This window comes from Lacerta agilis, chromosome 8 (assembly GCF_009819535.1).
Source record: "Lacerta agilis isolate rLacAgi1 chromosome 8, rLacAgi1.pri, whole genome shotgun sequence".
Lineage (NCBI taxonomy): Eukaryota > Metazoa > Chordata > Lepidosauria > Squamata > Lacertidae > Lacerta > Lacerta agilis.
In genome coordinates this window covers 5,354,351-5,375,002 of record NC_046319.1, presented here as the reverse complement: position 1 = coordinate 5,375,002, position 20,652 = coordinate 5,354,351, and the positions used below count along the sequence as shown (strand labels likewise).

Below are 20,652 nucleotides of genomic sequence, written 5' to 3'. Positions count from 1 at the left end.
CCTGGCCAGCTATTTTTACCAGGAAAATGGAAGGGGCATTGCAGATACACCCCACTCAGCATAGCCTGGGATAATTTGTGGAGTAAACATTATGGTTTGTAGACCGATAGGCAGGTCTTCCAGGCAGGGCTGGAGTACGATGGTGTCATCGCTGGTTCTCAGAGTTCGTGAAATGCAGGGAAATCTCCATGGATCTCATATCTGTCGCTTGTATTCAAGGACTTTGGGCTAGCAAAAAAGAAAGGGGAAGAAGCAACTGTATACCATATGCCACTATATTTTGTATTACACTGAGAAATTAAAAAAGAGACAAATTATATATTTACAAAAGAAAACAACCGAGAAAATCCATAACACTTTTTTTTGCCGTTATTAGCGTCAAAATCCATGTATGATTCAATGCACAGGATTATTCACGTGTGTCTTACATATAGCACAAAAATAGAAGATTTTGTATTCTACATTATATTACAACAGTCAATAAATATATCAATAAATAACGGCTTCATGGATGTAGGTTAAGCTGGTTTGAGTTAGTCCTTGACGTTGTCTTTGGTGTTGATTCCCATGAAGAGTCAATGTCCATTCTCTCAAAGGCAAGGCCTGTTATCTCATCCAGGGAATACAGCTTTGCCTTAAAAGTGTACGACAAAGGCTGGGGACAGTACAGTAGGTCGCAGCCGAGGGCAGGGCACTCAGCGTCAATTACACTTTCCAAAGAATCTGACAAATTCCCAGCTTAGTATAAATAAAGCACCGGGCCTATTGTTTCTCAGCTCCAACACCTTCTTATCGCAATGATTTGTTGGAGGGCGAGTGGCGGAAACATTACATGTGACTCGGTAGGCAGCTGAAGCAGAGAGTGGGGCAAAGAACCGTCTTGTGAATTGACAGCTTCATAAAGGCAAAGACCCTCTCTTTGTCCGCAGAGATCTTCCATTCTGACACAAAGCACAATATAATTCCCCCTCTCCGTAGAATCTCAACAAGCATGCAAAGAGCATTGCGTCTTGGGGGTACAAATCCCAAGTCACCGGTATTTTCTTGGTCTATTTCTGTTGACAGTCATGGAAGAGGTCATTAATGCAAGAGGAGAATATAGTTTTTGGCAGGTGCAACAAGACACCGAATTTTGAATTGCCAGCATTTATGCAATTGGAATCAGGCGTGCCTGTCTTAGGATAAGCCCCCACCAAACTGGTTATGCACAATGATCTTTCAAAGGAGAGGGTAGTGAAGTTTTGCACCTTTCAAAAGTTGAGTAGGGTTGTCCCATGTATTCTATAATCTGTACCTGGACTCTCTTATGTATATGCTTACTTGAAGTTCTGTTCTGCTTTTAAATGATTAAAAACTAGGTTAAACAAAGTTGTGCAGAAAAGGGGCCTTTGGTCATTGTATCATCGCTACATGTCAATCATATCAGAATTACAAAATAAATAAAAAATTCTTTCCAGTAGCACATTAGAGACCAACTAAGTTTGTCTTGGTATGAGCTTTCGTGTGCATGCACACTGGAAAGATTTTTTTAAAAAAATTTTGTTTTGACTATGGCAGACCAACACGGCTACCCACCTATATCAGAATTACCTCATTGTCTGTGACTACTGGAGCTGCACAAACCCCAACCCTCCTTTACCACCCACGAGTCATGGCTCCGGAGCAACCTTCCCTCTGGTGGAGTAGGCCCAAAGCCTTAGTAGTGCTGCACAATTTGTTATCTGAGGCAATTTCTAGTGACATGGGGGTGGGGGCTAGATCTGTGCACATCAACGTTGCCGATACTGTGTCCAGCAATTTTAATTTCTTCTGAATGCATCACATAACCATCCGATTGATTGAGTCCGTTCTCAGAAATATATTTAAAAAATAACATCCTTCATGTGTACAGTATACCGCAAATCCTGGTTTGGACACAAAAGGTGGGGAATTGAAATGGTTCTCGGTGGCCAGATTTCGTGGGGTTAGTTCACACAGTCAGCAGAAATGACTGTGAGGCATTTTATTTTGTGGGGGAGAATTGAACCATGGGCAGTCTGAAGTGGTATCTGGGATGAGGGGAGAGAATTAACACTGGATTCTGCTGATTGTGTAAACTGACTCCTGCTTTCTCCAAGCCAACCGTGAAAGCGAAAAATAAAACACACCCCCTCTAATCTGTTGCCCATTTCCTTTGCCTCAAATTATCTGTACATGCCTCATTAAATAAGCTTATTAAGTCTGTACAAATCAAAACTGTACAAATATACAGATGAAACAATTAAATAATCTGAGGAGGACCCAAAGCCCTGTGGGTGGGTGGGGCATCCTTCTACTATCGGCACCCGCACTCTGAGACAGCCATGCCTTCGTAGTTGAGCTTGTAGGTGACGACCCCGTTATCCAAGAAGAGTAAGGAGATGGGATCCAGCTTGGTAGGTACACAACAAGCTGGAGAAGCTTTCTGGGGGTCATTCAAGTGAATCAAAGTCCGGGCCTTGGCATGAGTGGTCGTGAGGTGATCGTCCAAAGGGAAGGAACAGGCTCCCCTACACTGAGAGGCATCATAGCCTGGAGGTGCGATGATCCAGGAATCCCAGCCAATCTCCTTGAAATCCACATAGAGCGAAGTCTTTTTGCAGCTGCTCCCCTTGGCGTTCCTCCTTATCCGGGATGTGGAGTCGTAGATTATGTTGGATCTGATCTGCAGAAGCTTCTCCTTTCTAGGGCTGGTATGGAAACCATTCATGTCCAGGTCCTGCAAATCTTGCTCGTGCTCGATTATCTCATTCAGTTCGTGCTTCTCCTCTTTCTTGGCATGGCTTCGGTCGTCTGAAAACACAATGAGTAAAGGCTCATGTTTGGTCTCTGAATCAATGTCTATATCTCCTTTCCCTCCTCCGACGGCCTCCTCTCCCCCTCGGCTCTCAATCTGCACCTCCAGCTGATGAGTGGTGGAGTCTGAGTGATGCCACCTCCTGATGGCCTCCGTGACCTCAAACGTTTTCCATTCATTGTCAGTGCTGTAAATGTGCCGGGATGCCAGTACTTTCATTTTCCTCTCCTCCTCTTCCTCCTTCCCTCTTCCACGGTCATTCTCGAGTACTTCCAGGATGGTGACTTTCCTGCTGAGGCCATTGTAGAGCATCCTGTCCTCCTGAACCAGAGTGTAGAGCCTCAATTCCGCCATTGTTATTTTCTCATGATGTGGAATGGAGACGTTGAAGAGAAGAGGGTACCTCCGTATTCCATTGAAGTGGATGGGCTGCAGAATCTGCTCTGAAAATTAAAAGCAAACAAATGTTACCCTTCTTCCCTATATGGCCATGCTCACCAATGAAAGGGTGTCTATGCCTAGCAGTGGGTCCCAAACCTTTTCAGGGCCTTGTCCCCTTGGTTCCACAAACTCATCCCTAGTGCCCCCTGCCTCACCCTCTAAAAAGCATTATTCAGAATAGCAATGTGCATGACCTACTGAAGATAACAATAGAATAAAATTCAAAGCAATAACAGTTAATTGCACATTTATTCAAAATCCAATTAAAATGATTTAGTTTAATTAATTCAACAAAATGGATGACCTTGATCCAGTGATTCTAGCTTTCCAAAGTCTGATCGTCTGCCTACTAGTACCCCTTCCCCCAGGTATCCCACTGCCTGTCCCACCCCCAGGAGGTGGAACCACCTACTTTGTGAACCAGAGGGCTAGAGGGGACTTCTACGCAACCAGATTGACTCCAGATTGACTCTGACCCAAGAATCCTGAATATTGTAGTTTTGGGAGAGTTCAGGGGATCTTTTCTAAAAGACCCCCATGGAAATTTAATGCTGAGCTTAATCTGATTGACTGTGGCAGCCAGAGAGTGGGCCATTTCTTGCGCTTTTCTTGGCGGTCAAAGGAGAAGTGAGATAAGGCAAACGCAAAACTAGAGGAAGGGGAAATCTTTATACATTTCTGTCTCACATATCGTCAGATGTAGCCAGAATTGTTTGGAGAGCTTCTACAGGAGGCTCTTACAAGAAAGAGGTAGGAAATATGCACCTGGTGAAATTCTGAAATCCAGGAAAGCAAAATAAAATTTGGCAGGCCTGATGAGGCCCACAGGACAGAGCACTTCCTTGCATTTGCTATAGTCACTGCGAGGGTTTGCTTGCTGGTGAAGGTCATTTGGACAGCTCTAAAGTTGAGAAATGTGCATTTAAAATCCACCGGAGTTTACTTGAAGACGGTCTGGGCTTTAATATGTGCATGATGAGTGCATTAGTAATCTCTTTTGATTGATGTCAGGAGAGGGTGCTAGTGTTAGTCTATTGCAGTGAAAAGAAGAAAGAGTCCTGTATGCCTTCAAGCCTCACAGATCCATGATGGCCTCGGCTTATATGGACTGGACTCATTAGACACAGCTGCTGAAGTGGACTCTTCTCTATGAAAGTTCTGCTAGGCTCCTCCCTCTTTTCCACTACTCCATTACAGTATGCTGCTGCGTATGGAAATGAACAGTCAGCGGTGCTGTGATTTGCAGGTTAGTTGAGATGGAGCGTGAGAGCGTAAAGCAAGTCAACCGTGATCCATGACTAAATTAGCCCTTTGGCTTAAGTGACTTTCAGATTGGAATGTTAAAATGATCTTAGTAAGCATTATTGGCAAAATGCTGCTTGTCCAAATCAGAAGCACATCATGAAAGTGAGATACACCCATCTCGTTTTAAGAATGCATTCCTTAGTATGGCTTTTGTGATCAGGTCCACCAGGCTGATTCATGCAGTCTTAGAGATTTGTAAAGGAAAAAGTCGCACTTTGCAGGCAGGCTATGAGACCGATTTATGCAGGGAATGTTTCACACCAACACCAAGCTGTTTTAAAAGGAAATAATGTCCCTATCTGCATTCACCCTCCCCCACATATCGATTAAAGCAGACTGCTGGGTTTGGGTTCCATAGACTTCAGAATTTCTAAATGGAGAATTTTGGTTCATCCTGAATCCTTCCCCATAGCTGACAACAGGATTGCCAGTGTCTAAGCTGCATTCATGGGAACAATATTCCAGAACACGATTCAAAGGAAACGGAAGGATCTCCGCAAGTGCCATTGTGTCTACATTTCCAGAATCTCAGTTTGTAAGATGCTGGTTATGAAAACAGAAAGGAAAAGCATGACACTCTCCAAAAAGTATGATTGTTATTGAGAAGCGCGAGAGCTATGTGGACATCGAACATCTTTTGCTTTCATACAGAATCTGAAAACTTGCAAAAGCCCCACATATTTTTAGTTGGTTGAAGGCTGCAACCCTGCCCATTTATTTGGGAGTAAGCTCTGTCAAATCCAATAGAATTTGCTTCTGATCTCACTGATTCTTTAGAGTTTTGGGGAAATCTTCTAGGTAGAAGGAAATGTTTTTATTGCATCAATTTTTGGGGGTGAGAAACTGAGTATCTAGGAGGAAGCAGAGTTTCCCTTTGAATGGATAGTCCTACTCATCCAGCCCTCCAGATGTTGGCGGCTGCCACTTCCATAAGCTTCACTCAGCACAGTCAACGATCAGGGATTCAGTTGTCCAACAACATCTGGAGTGCACATCTCTGATGACCAAGTTACCCATGTAAATACCAACGGCGTGTAGCTCATGTGCCACTAATATATTGTGTTAAATATATTTATATAGAAAATGAGCATAGCAATTAATTTTATTATCAAAAGCAGTATACAAACAACATATACAACCCCCCTGAAAGTTCTCTGGCACAATATCCATTGAAATCAGTGGGAGCTGAGTGGGACCGCAGTAGTGTGTTTGCACAACAGCTCCCATTGATTTCAATGGGGCTCATGCAGAGGAAATGCCAAGCAGATAACCTCTGTTGTGCTTACTTCTAGGAACATAGGAAGCTGTTGGTCCATCTTGCTCGGTATTGTCAACAATCCAAAGTTTCAGCCAGGGAATATTCCCAGCCCTGCCCAAGAGATCCTGGGGGTCTCTGGGGTTTAAACCTAGGTCCTTCTGCATGTGAAAAAGATGAGCTGACACTAAAAAACCACTTAGCTACCAAAGAAGGCAACCATGACTATCTTCAGAGGAGCATTTTAAGTAAGACTTGGGCACTGGGAGGAGATTCTCAATTTAGATCTCAAAATTAGTAGTCACCTTTTCAAAAAGCACCCCTGATAGATATTTAAAAACCAAGTGTGCCATGCACTTGAAAATCTAGCAAATGGTTCAAATGACTTGCATTCCATTTGTCAAACAGGTGGGCAGATAAGGTGTGTGGTCCACCAAGCAGCAGGTCAACCAGCTTGACACTTGCTTAGCTGGGTCACTTTGCTAATAAATCACCCACCGTACTTCCCCTCTGGCTCCTAACTGCAACACCTAACAGGCTTGTTTAAGAGACCTTACCTTCATTTTTGAAGCTTCTGATGATGTTGGCTGATGGCATGGAGGTCTTATCAGTGGCAAACCTGTTAAAGAGCTCTAGCATGTATTCCGGAGGGTCCACCTTGGCTGCCGTCTCTTGCAGGGGGATGTCGGAGATGTTGAGCGCCTTCAGCAACTCGTTCTGCAAAGTCTGAAGTAAGGCATCCTGTTCATCAAAGAACGGCCTGTCTTCCTCCAGGAGAGGCATGTCTAGGCTCATGATGGGACTACCGTTTGCAAGGTGCACCAGAATGGAGACAGCTGCCCACAGCTGAAAGCCTGCCGGTTCCATGGCCTCGTTCTAGCTGGCCACAGGACTCAACAAAAGCGTTGCTCTGGTGCCGCCTATTTTATCCCGCTGCAAATGGGTATCGACGTCTTGTGTCACTGACGGTTGACAAGTTTGGAAGTTGAAACTTGTGATCCAGCTCTCTCCCTCTTTCTCTCCCTGGCTCTTGTTTCCACACACCCCCCCCATCCAGGTCCCAGTAATTGGATAGAGCTGGCGGTGCCTCCTATAGAAGCCCTTCACTCTCTTATCTCCTCCAGTGTAAGCTTGTTCACCAGATTTCGGTTGCTATCTCACAATCCTCCTTCCTCTTAATGAGCATTTTGTAAACATTCCACATTGGGATGCTATGAAATAATAGTGCAATTCCCCCTTGCTTTTTTTTTCCTGCATGGGACCTGACTCCCCCCTCCGCCCCTTCCCGCTGCTAACGTCTTTGGACCCAGCTGACCATTTTGAAACCAAGTCTCTTTGCTTTGTTGCTATTTCAGCTAAACATGCGCATGGCATAGGAGTATCCATGGTGCCATGCTATAACCAAGTTTCTGCCAGTCCAGTCAGTAGACCTCTGAAAAGCGGCAAGAAAACGTTTGCTCCAAGGGGAGACCGAAAAACGCTCAGGAGTTGGAAGTAAAAGCTTAGGGCAAATGATGGTTTGGAAGACTGTTTCAATGCGCAAGGAGCATATGGACACGAGAAGAGCCCGCTGGATCAGATATTTGAAGATGGCTATCATATCTCCTCTCCGTCTCCTCTTCTCCAAGCTACACATCCCCAGATCCCTCAACCATTCTTCATATGGCTTGGTTTCCAGGCCCTTGATCATCTTGGTCACCCTCCTATGCACACCTTCCAGCTTGTAAATGTCCTTCTTAAACCAGTGTCGAATGTAATGGCAACATCATATTGATTGTCTAGCAATCCTGCACCAACTCCATATTGCATGTGATTGGTGCAAAGATGAAATTATTCCTCCCTTGGGGGGAGCCTGTTGTGTCACTGCATGAGTCCCTTCACTGAGCTCACCTTCCAGTCAGGAGGCACATCCAGCAAAGTAACTCTCAAAGCTCTTGAGATGGCTAGAAATAATAAATATTTTGGGGAAGTGAGGAGTATTAATTTACAAAGCTCTGAACAACTGAGGTCCAAGCTATCTCAGGGATCACCTGAACCCTTCTATCTCAGCTCAGCTACTGAGATCATTTGCAGGAACATCGTTGGTCATTTCCCAGGTTGGCAAGGCTCATTTGACAACAACAAGAAACTGAGCCTCCAATGTCATCGGCCTGATCCTGTGGAACGCTCTGCCACTAGAGATTCAGCAGGCGCCTTCTGTTTTAACTTTTAAATGCCTGCTGGTTTTTTAAATTTATTTTTGTTTTTTTGTATCCCACCAGGCCTATGCAGGCAATTAAGAAGATATCTTTCCACAATGGTTAGTTGATGTTTGATTTCAATCATTTAATACGGTTTTCACGGTATGGTTTTATGTATTTTTGTTGTAAGCCACCTTGATAAATAAATAAATCTCATGACTTTAATTTTTTGGGGGGGGGGGAACCTGTGCTTCTTCTTCCAAAATGTGGGGAATTCTGACCTTTCTGCATCTACTGGCAGGATGCAAGAGTCCATATTCATGATTTCTCTGGTGGACATGATAACTCCCATATATGGGCTGTGTCAGATGCTGGACCCATCATTGCTTAGCTCTTTGAGCTAGAAATGGCACGGAGCTCCCCAAAATACATGCATGAAACGCAGGAAGTTCTCCCCATTCCTCTTCCACAGGAGAGGGATAATGGATGAGGTAACTGTTGGGCATGAGAGGGGAGATAAAGAAGTATGATTTCGAAAGTGTGATGAGCAAGTGTTGGAATAATTACATTTCCCCTTCTGTGTTTCTCAAGAGTGGCTTCCTCTCCATTGCACCTCAGGGCTGCTCTCTCATCTCCTTTCCACAAACAGGCCATTCCCAAATTCTTGACCTTCCTTGAGGTGGGGATGTGGTTGTCACTGTGGACGACGGGCTACCTCACAGGAAAGTATGCTAAAGAGATGGAGTTCTGTGTGGTGTAGTGGTTCTGGTACTGGCCAAGGACCTGCGAGGACACGGTTTGAGTCCACAAGTGCCCATGAAACTTGTGGGGTGACCTTGGGCCAGTCACTGCCTCTTGGCCTAAACTACCTTACCGTTTACGCACGGAGTGCGTGAGAGAACCAGGTAGAGACAAAGATAGCTGTGGAGGAGAATTAGCAAGAAATGAATCCACATCTTTATCCTTTTTTATATTCACAAAATAGTTTATTTATACACTGTTTAGCAAAGATATACAATAGATGTTACAACTGCAAATCATAATAAAAGCTTTACCAAAAAGAAACCATTAACGGTTATTGTCATCATTTTGTTTGGTTATTGTTCCATTCCTTTTTGAATTATTACATGAAGATCTATATTAATTTGAATGATGTTAACCGAACATATCATTTCATCAATCCATATATACACAAAACAAAAGAGAAAAAATAAATAAATAGAAACACAATCAAATACCCTCACCCCCACCCTCCCCCAAAAACAACCTAAAAAGGGGGGGGGAAATACAGAAATTAAGAGTGAAAAACAGTATCAACAAAAAAGCTCAAGCCTTTCGACTTCCTGTCAGACCCAAACATAAAATTCACTCTTACTTATGAGCGTGTATCAACATATCTCCATATCTTTCTATAGCTCTTTGTTTCACTACCATGTCAACCAGTGCCCCAATTTCACTTCAGTCCCTTCTTTTCCATCTCCAAGACTATTGAAAAGCTGGCATGGCTATCCTTCCCTTAGTATACTTTTCAACATATATTTTGTATCTAGCCCAATTATCTTGAAATTTCTGGAATCCACATCTTTATCCTACCATAAGAAGGGCCTGCTGGATCAGGCCAATGGCCCATCTAGTCAACCATCCTCTTCTCACAGCGGCCAACCAGATGCCCCAATAGGAAGCCTGCAAGTATTTCCCCCTTCCGTGGTCTCCAGGGAGTGGTATTCAACAACGTTGCCACCTCCAGCTGTGGAGGCAGAACACAGCCATCACGGCTAGTAGCCATCAATAGCTTTATCATCCATGAATGCATCGAATCCTCTGATTTCACTTTGGGTGCAACTCTGTGTTGAATGCCCTGTGGAATGAACTGCTTAATCGCCCACCACTGAACACATGTAAGGCTCCAGTGGAGCTTCAATTCCCTTTGAGATTATCGCAAGATCCTCAAGTCAATGGAAGGCTCTCTAACAAAGAGGCTCTTGCCTCCAGAAGGGGGAAAGTTCTCGCTGGACATTTTTTGAATTCTCTCCCTTGTCAACCCCTTATTTCGTTGCAAGTTTGGTATTCGTTTGGGTGTCAGATAAGCTTGAAAAGAGTGTCTTCCATGACATTGACAAAAGCAAGACGACTGCCCAAAATCTTTCCGCAAATTTCCAATGTTGACTGCCTCGCTCTGCTGTGCTGCTATTTCGAGACCTGCATTCTTATCCTTAATGAGAATTCCACTGGGAAACTCTGAACCCTCGAGAGTCAAAATTCCCAGGAGCAATTTCTGAATGTGTTTGTAGAAAAGCATGTGGGGTTCTCCCCCCCCCACTGCTCAGCAGGGCTGGAGGCTCTGCTCCATGGAGTTTGCTTTTCTGTCGCTGGATGCTCACAGCTCAAAAAGGGCAGGTTTCTTTTCAGCTTTGAAACGAACTCCCTCTGGTTATCAATGCCCACAACATTTAAGGAGCAGGGTGCTGTCTGCTAGAAAAAATTGAATCTTTGCTTTAAGTTAAATCAGTGGTTCCCAAAGTGGGCGGTACCACCCCTTGGGAGATGGTGGGGTGATCTAGGCGAGGGGTTGGCATGGAGGAGTTGGAAGTGGGCCCTTCCAACTTATTTTCCATAGACCAGGCTACAGCCTGGAGCGAAACACCTTCCTTGCTTCATATGCAGAGGTGTACGTTGGCTCCCTTGTGCCCTTGGCAAGGGGCAATATTGCCATCCACCACCTTTCAGCCTTGCCCCAGGGAACATGTGGATACCCTGCTGGTATTTAAAGTTTTGCAACCCTTAACACTTGCAAATCTATTCCCTTGCAAAGCTATTCCCTTTGGTCACGTTTGTTTGTAGATACAATGCTGAGTTGTCACAAGACACAAGATAGCCAATTATTGGCAACAGCTATTGATTTTCTTACATAAACAAGTTATTGTACATCTGTGATAGGTGAAGGTTTGTGCATGTGGTGTATAAATATTTCAAGCATATATTTATTTCACCCTTTCATTAGTAAGAGGGCACAAAAATATTTTTCATGCAATATCCTTTGCTGAATTTTATTGTGTTATTTTCTTCCTTAGTGGGCTGTGGAAATTGCGATTCTGAATAATGTGTTTTATAGGGTAGGGGGCACTGGGGATGAGTTTATGAGACCCCCCAAAAGTTTGGGAACTACTGGTTAAACATTGTTACAAGCAAAGGTGGAATCAGACTAGATTAATTTCACAAAGCATGGACATCATTTTTATTTGTCTATAAGTGAGCAACCACAGCACAGTTTTCACATGGTGCATCCCTGGGACTCATCTGTTTGCACCAAATCCCAAGGACGCTCACAGAGTTGTTAATTGAATTTATATCCCAACCAAGGAGCTTCAGGTGGCCCACTCCCTCCCTCCTCCATGTTTTATCCTCACAACAGCCCTGTGAGGTATGCTAAGCTGTGAGATGGTCACTCAGTGGACCCCCAGTCCAATGAGCAATGAGAGGTTTCAGGGCTCCCAGAACATACTGTGATTTTCAGCCAAATACTGTGATTTTCAGCCAAAGGATGTTTCTATGGTACCACTTTGGCCCAAGTTTGCACAACAAAGCAGATACTTAGCAGACCTAACTGATTTACTTAACAAAGTACCGGGTAACCGGCCTGGCTGTTTATTTAGCAATGCTCCTCTCCTGCAGAGTCTGATCTGATGTCTATAATATCATCACAGGGCTGGAAGGGATGCAAGAGAACATAAAACCCATCCCCAATCTGATAACAATATGTTCCTTTCTAAAGGTGCAGTGCAGGGCAACCGGAGTGATTGGGGGGCTGGAGCAACTCCCCTACAAGGAAAGGTCACGGCTTCTGGAGCTATTTTGTCTAAGGGAGAAAGGGAAGGAGAAGAATGGAAGTGTATACAAGCTTTTCTCTCTTTCCAGACCCTCCAAGTGTCCCTGTTTTCCAGGGACGTCCCTGATTTAGAGAAGGCGTCCTGGTTTCTGATTTGACCCTGGAATGTCCTCCTTTTTCTTAGGGTGTCCCTATTTTCATTGGAGAAATGTTGGAGGGTATGGAGTTATCTGACACATCTGAAGGCAATCCTGCATAGGGAAGTTTTTAAAAATAATAATAATAATGTTTAATTATGTTTTTATATATGTTGGAAGCTGCCCAGAGTGGCTGGGGCAACCCAATAAGATGTGTGTGTGGGGGTTATAAATTAGGGTTACCAGATGTCCCCGGTTTCTGGGGACAGTCCCTAGATTTGCAAATCTTTCCCCGGACAAATTCTGTCCCCGGAATGTCCCCAGATTTGCAAATCTGTCCCCGGGAAATGTGCAGCACATCATCTGGGGACTTGTGGCGAGGAAAAATGGCGGGTGCCACAACAGTGAGCAGCTCCTGAAGCCAGCCAGAGACAACTGTGCTACCAGGCTGGCTCTGGGCTGCTGACTGCCTCTGCCGCTGCCACTGCCGAAGAGGAACCAGGGACGTCCGGCGGTACAGATCTCCTGGCCCCTTCCCCCTTTGTTTTGACTGATCGGGGGAGGCTTGGGAGTTGTGGCTGGCCGGCTGGCCGTTGCCCAGTTTTTAAAAAAGCTCTGCGCATTTATGTTTCAGAGGGTGCGAAAGAAGGGCTTTGCACCTTTATACAATAGGCATGTGTGCTTGGGCCCAGGGTCTTTTTTTGCCTCACCATCCCCACTACTGACTCCCTGTTGCTACTCAGCTTCCCCCCCCCCAAAAAAGTGTCCCCGGATTCATTGAAAAAAAACCTGGTAACCATATTATAATAAAATTATCATTATGGAATGGGACATCCCTATTTTCATCTGAGATATGTTGGGGGGGGGGTATGTCTCTCTCTTCATAATACTGAGGGCCACCCAATGAAACTGAATGCTGCAAGATCCAGAACAGACAAAAGGAAGGACTTCTTCACATAACTCATAGTTAAGCTCTGTCACACACACACACACACACACACGATGTCATGGCCCCCACCAACCTGGGTGGCTCAGATTCTAAGTGTGTGCCCCTTCCACACTGGTAACGGTATCCTTTGGGACCTGAAAAATAATGAAGGTAAGAATGCCCTCAGCTGTTCGCCACGGGAGAGCCCGTATTATAATCTGGTTCATGTAGTATGAGCGAGAATTCTGGTCCTCTTTCTCAGTCTGCAGAGTGCCAGGGATGCTCCTCAATAGGGTACGGAGCCTTGGAGCGACACGGCAAACAGCAAGACGCTTTCCGAGTGTCCCTGGGACTCTGCACAGAGCGGGTGAGTGTGCAGAGAGGCCTTTTTCTCAAGCCCGCTTGGCAGAGTCAAGTGCGCTTTGAGGTGTGGATGGCAGCTTATCTCAGTGAGTACATGGAACAACCTTCCCCCCTCTGCCCAGCAGCAGCCTCTGGTGCTCAAGGTCTGGGCTTATCTCCCATTGGTGGCAGAGAGCCCTGGAGTGGCTCTCCAAGTAGTGCCCCCGGGGACATCACGCTAATGTGTTTGTGTCAAACACCTCCAAACATTCCCAGGGCAAACCTGACAGTCGGTGATGTTTCCGTTGGAGAAAAATTGTACTTGTAGCTCCGGGGGGATATATTGATGTGAGTTGCGGTGGTTGTTTTTTAAATCTACCACCATCAGTATTAGTCTATGGAGATCAACTAATATCTATATTTAGCTGTGATTCCTGCATTGCTGGGGTTGGACTGGATGACCCTTGGTGTCCCCTTCCAGATCTACATTTCTATAAGTCAGCTCTGTTTGCAGCAAGTTTGCTTAGGTAAAGGGACCCCTGACCATTAGGTCCAGTCACAGACAACTCTGAGGTTGCGGCGTTCATCTCACTTTACTGGCCAAGGGAGCCGGCGTTTGTCTGCAGACAGCTTCTGGGTCATGTGGCCAGCATGACTAAGCCACTTCTGGCGAACCAGAGCAGCGCATGGAAACGCCGTTTACTTCCCCTCCGGAGTGGTACCTATTTATCTACTTGCATTTTGATGTGCTTTTAAACTGCTAGGTTGGCAGGAGCTGGGACCGAGCAACGGGAGCTCACCCCGTCGCAGGGATTCGAGCCACCGATCTTCTGATCGGCAAGCCCTAGGCTCATTGGTTTAACCCACAGCGCCATCCCTGGTGATAAAAGAGTTTTTAGGCTCCCTTGCCTCGCTTGCTGGGCAGCCCCACTTGGCATGTGGGCTCAGGGAATCCTGCGGGTTCTCCCTCTACCCACTTCACCCACTAGCCAAGGGGAAGCTCCAAAGGTTTGGGTGGACCATGGACGTGATTTCCATGTATGCGTTGAACCCTTGGAACCGTGTTGCCCTCTCCACCTAAGATGGGCTCATTCTGCATGCCAAGACTGAGTGGGCTTCGCTTCGTAACCTGGGTCTAGTAGATGCAATTTGAGTCGCACTACTTGAAAACGATAAGGCGTAGGGAATTTGTATTCATACCTGTGACTTTGACATGTGAGATAATCCAGTGCAGCAATTTTAATCAAAATCTGAGGTAGTTCATTAAAAATAAAATAAAATTGTGGTGATCTGTCCTGGAGCAATCCCACTGATAGCGGTGGTTACCCAGACCTCATTGCGGGTTGGGAAGTGGCCCCCGTAACAGTTCAAGCTTCAGGGGCCCAAAAAAATGTAGGTCTGCCACTGACCACAGGCCTGAACTGCAGTAGGGAAAACCTGGATTGGAAATGTCCCGAGTGCTGTCCTGGAACCCTGCTTGCCTCCCAGCCTCTCCTGCTGCCCTCAGGTGTGGTGGTGGAGGAGGAGGAGGAGGAGGCTGCCCCACTGCCTGCTCTGAAGGGAGATTTGGTTGCCAGTCCAGTCAGAAAGGGGAGAAGGTGAGGCACCATCTTCCAGTTTCCAGCGGCAAAAAGTGTCTTGGCCAAGAAAGACCTGGGAAGTCCCGAAAGGAATGTGCTTTCTGAATGTTGTAATCCCTTGCCCCCTGGTGGTCAATTAGCTTGGCCACGGCCGCAGTTCACTCTGATTATTATGTGATTCTTGCATCAACGTTTCGGCTATATCCAGGAGGAATATCCTCTCAACTAAAAAGCACTGCTGAATGCCCCATATTTCCCATATCATTTATTTCCCTCTCGAAATATTTATATACAACTATGTAATGAACACAAATCAAAGCAGTTTACAGCAATTAAAACTTGAAACTGTAGAACAAAAGCAACCAAAAATTAAAAAGAGACATCAGTTAATTGCTGTGGAAGGGTTGGACAAGAGTCAGCGTTGTGAAGTGCTTAAAGTATGGAACTAGGACCTGGGAGACCAGGGTTCGAATAGCCACTTGGCCACAGAGCTCATTGGGTGACACCTTAGGGCCAGTCACTCAGCCTAACCCACTGAGGGTTGCCAGCTTGGGGAACAACATTCCTGCAGATTATAGCAGTGATCAAGATGGGATATAAGTCTCAGTGCTGTCTTAAGCATATGCCAAGATCTGCCCAGCGCCCTCCCCCCCCCCGGTTGCCCAGTCCCAGGCGCACAGGAGGGCGGAGCTGGCCGGCCGCCTCAGCGTCTCACTGGCTCGGTTGCCCCTGAACTCGCGGCACAGAGCCACCCACAGCAGAAGAGCCCGCTGCGGCGCTCCGACGGATGGGCGGGCTCTTCCCTGGACTCAACTCTTGGGCCCCAGACTCTCAGCCTGGCTCCCCTGAGATCCTGGCACTGGGGTGCCCCGCACCCAGGACCAGTGCTAGGGTTTCTGGTGCCCTAGGCAGACCACCTTCTGGCGCCCCCGCCCCCCGCCAAAGCCTGCTTTAGCGGGAGGTGGGGGGTGGAGAGGCAAGCAGCAGTTTCTCCACTGAACGGAGAAGCTGCTGCTCGCCCATCCCACCCCCGCCCCCCACCAAAGCCTGCTTTAGTGGGAGGTGGGTGGTGGTGGAGAGGCAAGCAGCAGTTTCTCCGCTGAAAGGAGAAGCTGCTGCTAGCCCGTCCCACCCCCCTGCCCAAGCCTGGCCAGCGCCCCCTCCATTTTGGCACCCTAGGCAATTGCCTAGTTTGCCTTAATGGACGCGCCGGCCCTGCCCGCACCCCTAGCGCCTATGGGTAAGACGGCCCTGATAAGCCTTCAGGCAATCCCCTAGGTATCTGGGACCTTTATGTTGTTGAGGGCTTTGCAAATTAATACAAGAACCTGGAACCTGGCTAGTGGGTAGCCGATGCAGTTCTTTAACAAGGGAGTCCCATGTTCTCCACCAGAAGCCCCCGTCAGCCATCTGGCAACTGCATTCTGCACCAGCTGGAGCTGCTGAACCGGTGCCAAGGACAGCCCCACACCGAGTGCATTGCAGTAATCCAGCCAATGCATGGGCTGCAGTGGCCAGGCTATCACTGTCCAGGAATGGCTGCAGAAAACCAGATGAAGATGGTAGAAGGCACTCCAAGGCACAGAGGACACTTGGGTATTGCTGATCTGTCACTTGAAGGCACCTTTGTAGCTTCCAGAGAGAGGGCTGTGTTAGGTGTGTGAGGTGAGGTGACAGAAACTAAAGAGGGAAATCCTGGTATTTGTGGCTGTAGGAGAATTTATTTAAGAACAGTTTTCTTCAGGGCTCAACTGGAACCGTGATTTTGTTTCTGTGCCCTGCAGGGGTTAGACTGTCTTGTCACTAGGGATGAGTGAAGCTGTCAATCAACGGTGCTTTTTCTCACCTTCTCGTATTTCTACACTTAAGTCCATTCCCCCACATTTCCACGTGAGTTTGCAAATTTATTATTAAAAAAACTCCTCATGGAAACTCGCAAGCGTTTTATTGCCAATTTATCCTACCGTGCACATTTCTGCACGCAGTTTTGCCGAATGTGCATAATTTTGTACACTTCCACCATGCTGCAACCTCTGACTCTTCTCTAAACTAAATGCTCCCGAATACTGCAGCTTTTCCTCATCGAAAAGCAACAACGGCCTCTGCAGCAGTAACAACATATTCAGGAAAGTTGCTGGCAATCTTTCCTGGCTTTCTTTTCCGAGTTTCTGGCTTCACGGTGTGTTTACTCCCCACCTCTTCGATGAACACACCTCAAATATTGAACTTTCAAATGTTCTCTGTTAGCTTTCAAGGCAGTGCCATGCAGTTGATTCGGTGTGAGACTAAGTGTGCCCTCTTCATACAAACAGCTCTGGTGGAAATCTACCTGAGACATTATCATTCCACGCCAGTTTGGTTTGGCTGGAGAGAGATGGATAAAGTGTTCTTATGTACTCTGGCCGCCAGAACCAATGGTCCTTCTCTTGCATTCTTTCTCAGTTTACTCATTGCACTGACCAGAGAAGTATGGTTTGGTTTGTCTTCAAGTGAGACTATTATCTCAAGTGCATAGTTAGAACTTAGAAACTCCCCACCCACAGGAGCCAATGATGGCCACCAGCCTAGTTGGCTCTTAAAGAGGATTGGATGAATTCATGGAGGAGAGGCAGGGGCGTAGCAAGGGGGGCATAGGGGGCGGTTCGCACCACTTTACATAATGGAGGGGGTGACAAATGACCAAGGAACAATTACAGTGGTGCCCCGCTAGACGAATGCCTCGCTAGACGAATGCCTCGCTAGACGAAAAACTCGCTAGACGAAAGGCTGTCTCACAAGACGAATTTTTCAATGTATGCGTTGAACCCTTGGAACTGTGTCGCCCTCTCCACGTAAGATGTGCTCATTCTGCATGCCAAGACTGAGTGGGCTTCGCTTCGTAACCTGAACAATGAAAGAAGCAAGTGGCAAGGAGAACTGATTCTGTTTCCATTTGGCGAACTCCAAATGACTGTAACAACTTCTTAAAAAACCCCAGTTTCCATAATGGAGGGGGTGACAAATGACCAAGGAACAATTACAGTGGTGCCCCGCTAGACGAATGCCTCGCTAGACGAAAAACTCGCTAGACGAAAGGCATTCGCTAGCGGAAGGCTGTCTCGCAAGACGAATTTTTCAATGGGCTTGCCTCGCAAGACGAAAAAAATTCCGATTCCCCCCCCCCCCGTCAAACTGCTCTTCCCCCGTTGGTGCTTCGCAAGACGAAATTTTCGCTATACGACAGCACTCGCAGAACGAATTAATTTCGTCTTGCGAGGCACCACTGTACTGCCCTACTAGGGTGGTTCATAAAGAAAAACTTTTTTTAAAATGCCTGCTCCAAAGATCTTATCTTACTATACTAGGGATTATATAGCTATATATGAAATTTCATGCATATCGGTTAATATCTTGACCCTCCTCCACCAAAATAGCTGTTTACTTGGCTGTTTTCCTATGTCGTGAAGGCTGACATTTCAGTTCAGTGGAGCACTTACTGTTCCCAACCCTAACCCAGTGGAAAGCCATCTAATTAGACTATAATTTGTTTTTGAGATGTTTTTAGGAGGTAATATTATTATTCATAGAATCATAGAATCACAGAGTTGGAAGAGACCACAGGGGCCATCCAGTCCAACCCCCTGCCAAGCAGGAAACACCATCAAAGCATTCCTGACAGATGGCTGACAAGCCTCCGCTTAAAGACCTCCAAAGAAGGAGACTCCACCACACTCCTTGGCAGCAAATTCCACTGTCAAACAGCTCTTACTGTCAGGAAGTTCTTCCTAATGTTTAGGTGGAATCTTCTTTCTTGTAGTTTGAATCTATTGCCCCGTGTCCGCTTCTCTGGAGCAGCAGAAAACAACCTTTCTCCCTCCTCTATATGACATCCTTTTATATATTTGAACATGGCTATCATATCATCCCTTAACCCCTTATTGTTTGATTTTATACCAATGTTATGTATCTGATGTTAGCCACCCTGAGCCCGACTTCAGCCGGGGAGGGTGGGAAATAAATAAAAGTTTATTATTATTATTATTATTATTATTATTATTATTATTATTACTTGTTATTATTCCTTTGTAAGAAAATATGAAATAACGTAAAACCATTTTTGCAGGGGGGGAATCAATGGGGGGGGGTTTCACAAGAAATTTTCCGCGCTGGGTACCACCTGACCTTCCTACGCCTCTGAGGAGAGGGCTGCTGGTGGCTACTAGCCAAAATGGCTCTGCTCTGCCTCCTCAGTTGGAGGCAGCAATGCTTCTCACTTATCAGTTGCTAGAAACCACAGGAGGGGAGAGGATTGTTGGGGTCGGATCCTGCTTGTGCACCTGTTTGGCCATTGGCCTGACCCAGCAGACATTTCTGATGTTCTGATTTTCTTAAGTGTCATGGCTAGTTGTTCTGGGTTCCTGGTGAAAAAAGGATTGCATTCATCAAAAATATCTGGTTACCTTTGGTAGAAGTAGTAGAGTTTGGATTTGATATCCCACTTTATCACTACCCGAAGGAGTCTCAAAGCAGCTAACATTCTCCTTTCCCTTCCTCCCCCACAACAAACACTCTGTGAGGTGAGTGGGGCTGAGAGACTTCAGAGAAGTGTGACTAGCCCAAGGTCACCCAGCAGCTGCATATGGAGGAGCGGAGACGCGAACCCGGTTCACCAATTACGAGTCTACCACTCTTAACCACTACACCACACTGGCTCCACACCTTTGATGTGGTGTTATCACAGCAGTCTCCCCCAAGCAGTCATTTTTGGGTACTCTTAAGGGGAGACCGACTCTGACCCAGGGGATATGATCCACCTGCACAGCCTCTGCAAGGACATTGGTAACAAGGAGGAGGTGGGCAAGGGTATTGAAGCCCCTGCCTGGTGGATTTCACCACCTCAGTGTAAGGGAAGGGCCGTAGTTCAGTGGTAGAGCATCTGCCTTGCATGCAGACTGTCAGAGGCCCAACCCCTAGGATTTCCAGGTAAGGCTGGGAATTTGGTCTGAAACCCTGGAAAGCTGCTGCCTGTCAGTGTGGACAGTACTGAGCTAATTGGTCTGATTCAGCAAAGGATAGCTTTCTAAGTTCCTAAGTAATTTTACTTTATTTTATTTCTTTGTCTCTGGCATCAAAGTGCCTTTCATCAAGTGTGCCAGTACAATTGCTGATTGTTGTCCATTCCTGCCTCTAGAGTGCCCATCTCCTGCCAAATCCTCTTGTTAGACTAAAGGGCAGGGCTAGGGAGATAAATGAAATGCAGCGGGGGAACGAGAGGAAATAAGGGAACAATGGCCATTGAAGTCATGACAACTCATACACTGATTTCATTGACTCCAAGACAATTGCTGTTTTGCTCTTTTTGCTCTATCGAGAGATTTCCCTGCACTAATCGCATTGAGGTTATCTTATCATGAACCGGAAGGCAACTGGCAGTTGTAGTTTTTATAGGTCACTGCGAGATCACATTGCCCAACATCTCTGGAGTTGGAACAAGTTGCCCAACACCCCTTGACAAGGGGCTGTCTCTCATAGGAATGGGTGGGCCAAGGGCCCTACAACAGCCTCCCCCAATATGGTGCCCTCTAGGAATTAAAGAACCTTTTAATGAGGGTGAAAGAGGAGAGTGCAAAATATGGTCTGAAGCTCAACATCAAAAAAACTAAGATCATGGCCACTGGTCCCATCACCACCTGGCAAATAGAAGGGGAAGAAATGGAGGCAGTGAGAGATTTTACTTTCTTGGGCTCCGTGATCACTGCAAATGGTGACGGCAGTCCCGAAATTAAAAGATGCCTGCTTCTTGGGAGAAAAGCAATGACAAACCTAGACAGCATCTTAAAAAGCAGAGACATCACCTTGCCGAC

General features: G+C 46.2%; 1 protein-coding gene across 1 annotated transcript; it reads right to left on the bottom strand.

Annotated features, from left to right (window-relative positions):
- Positions 1-1,944: 1,944 nt before the first annotated feature.
- On the bottom strand, positions 1,945-6,829 carry BMP10 (bone morphogenetic protein 10). Its single transcript, XM_033159165.1, has 2 exons — positions 6,374-6,829; positions 1,945-3,258 (listed from the first exon to the last, which is right to left on the bottom strand). The coding sequence occupies exons 1-2, from the start codon at positions 6,681-6,683 to the stop codon at positions 2,315-2,317; spliced, it is 1,254 nt and encodes a 417-aa protein (XP_033015056.1). The 5' UTR covers positions 6,684-6,829; the 3' UTR covers positions 1,945-2,314.
- Positions 6,830-20,652: the final 13,823 nt, after the last annotated feature.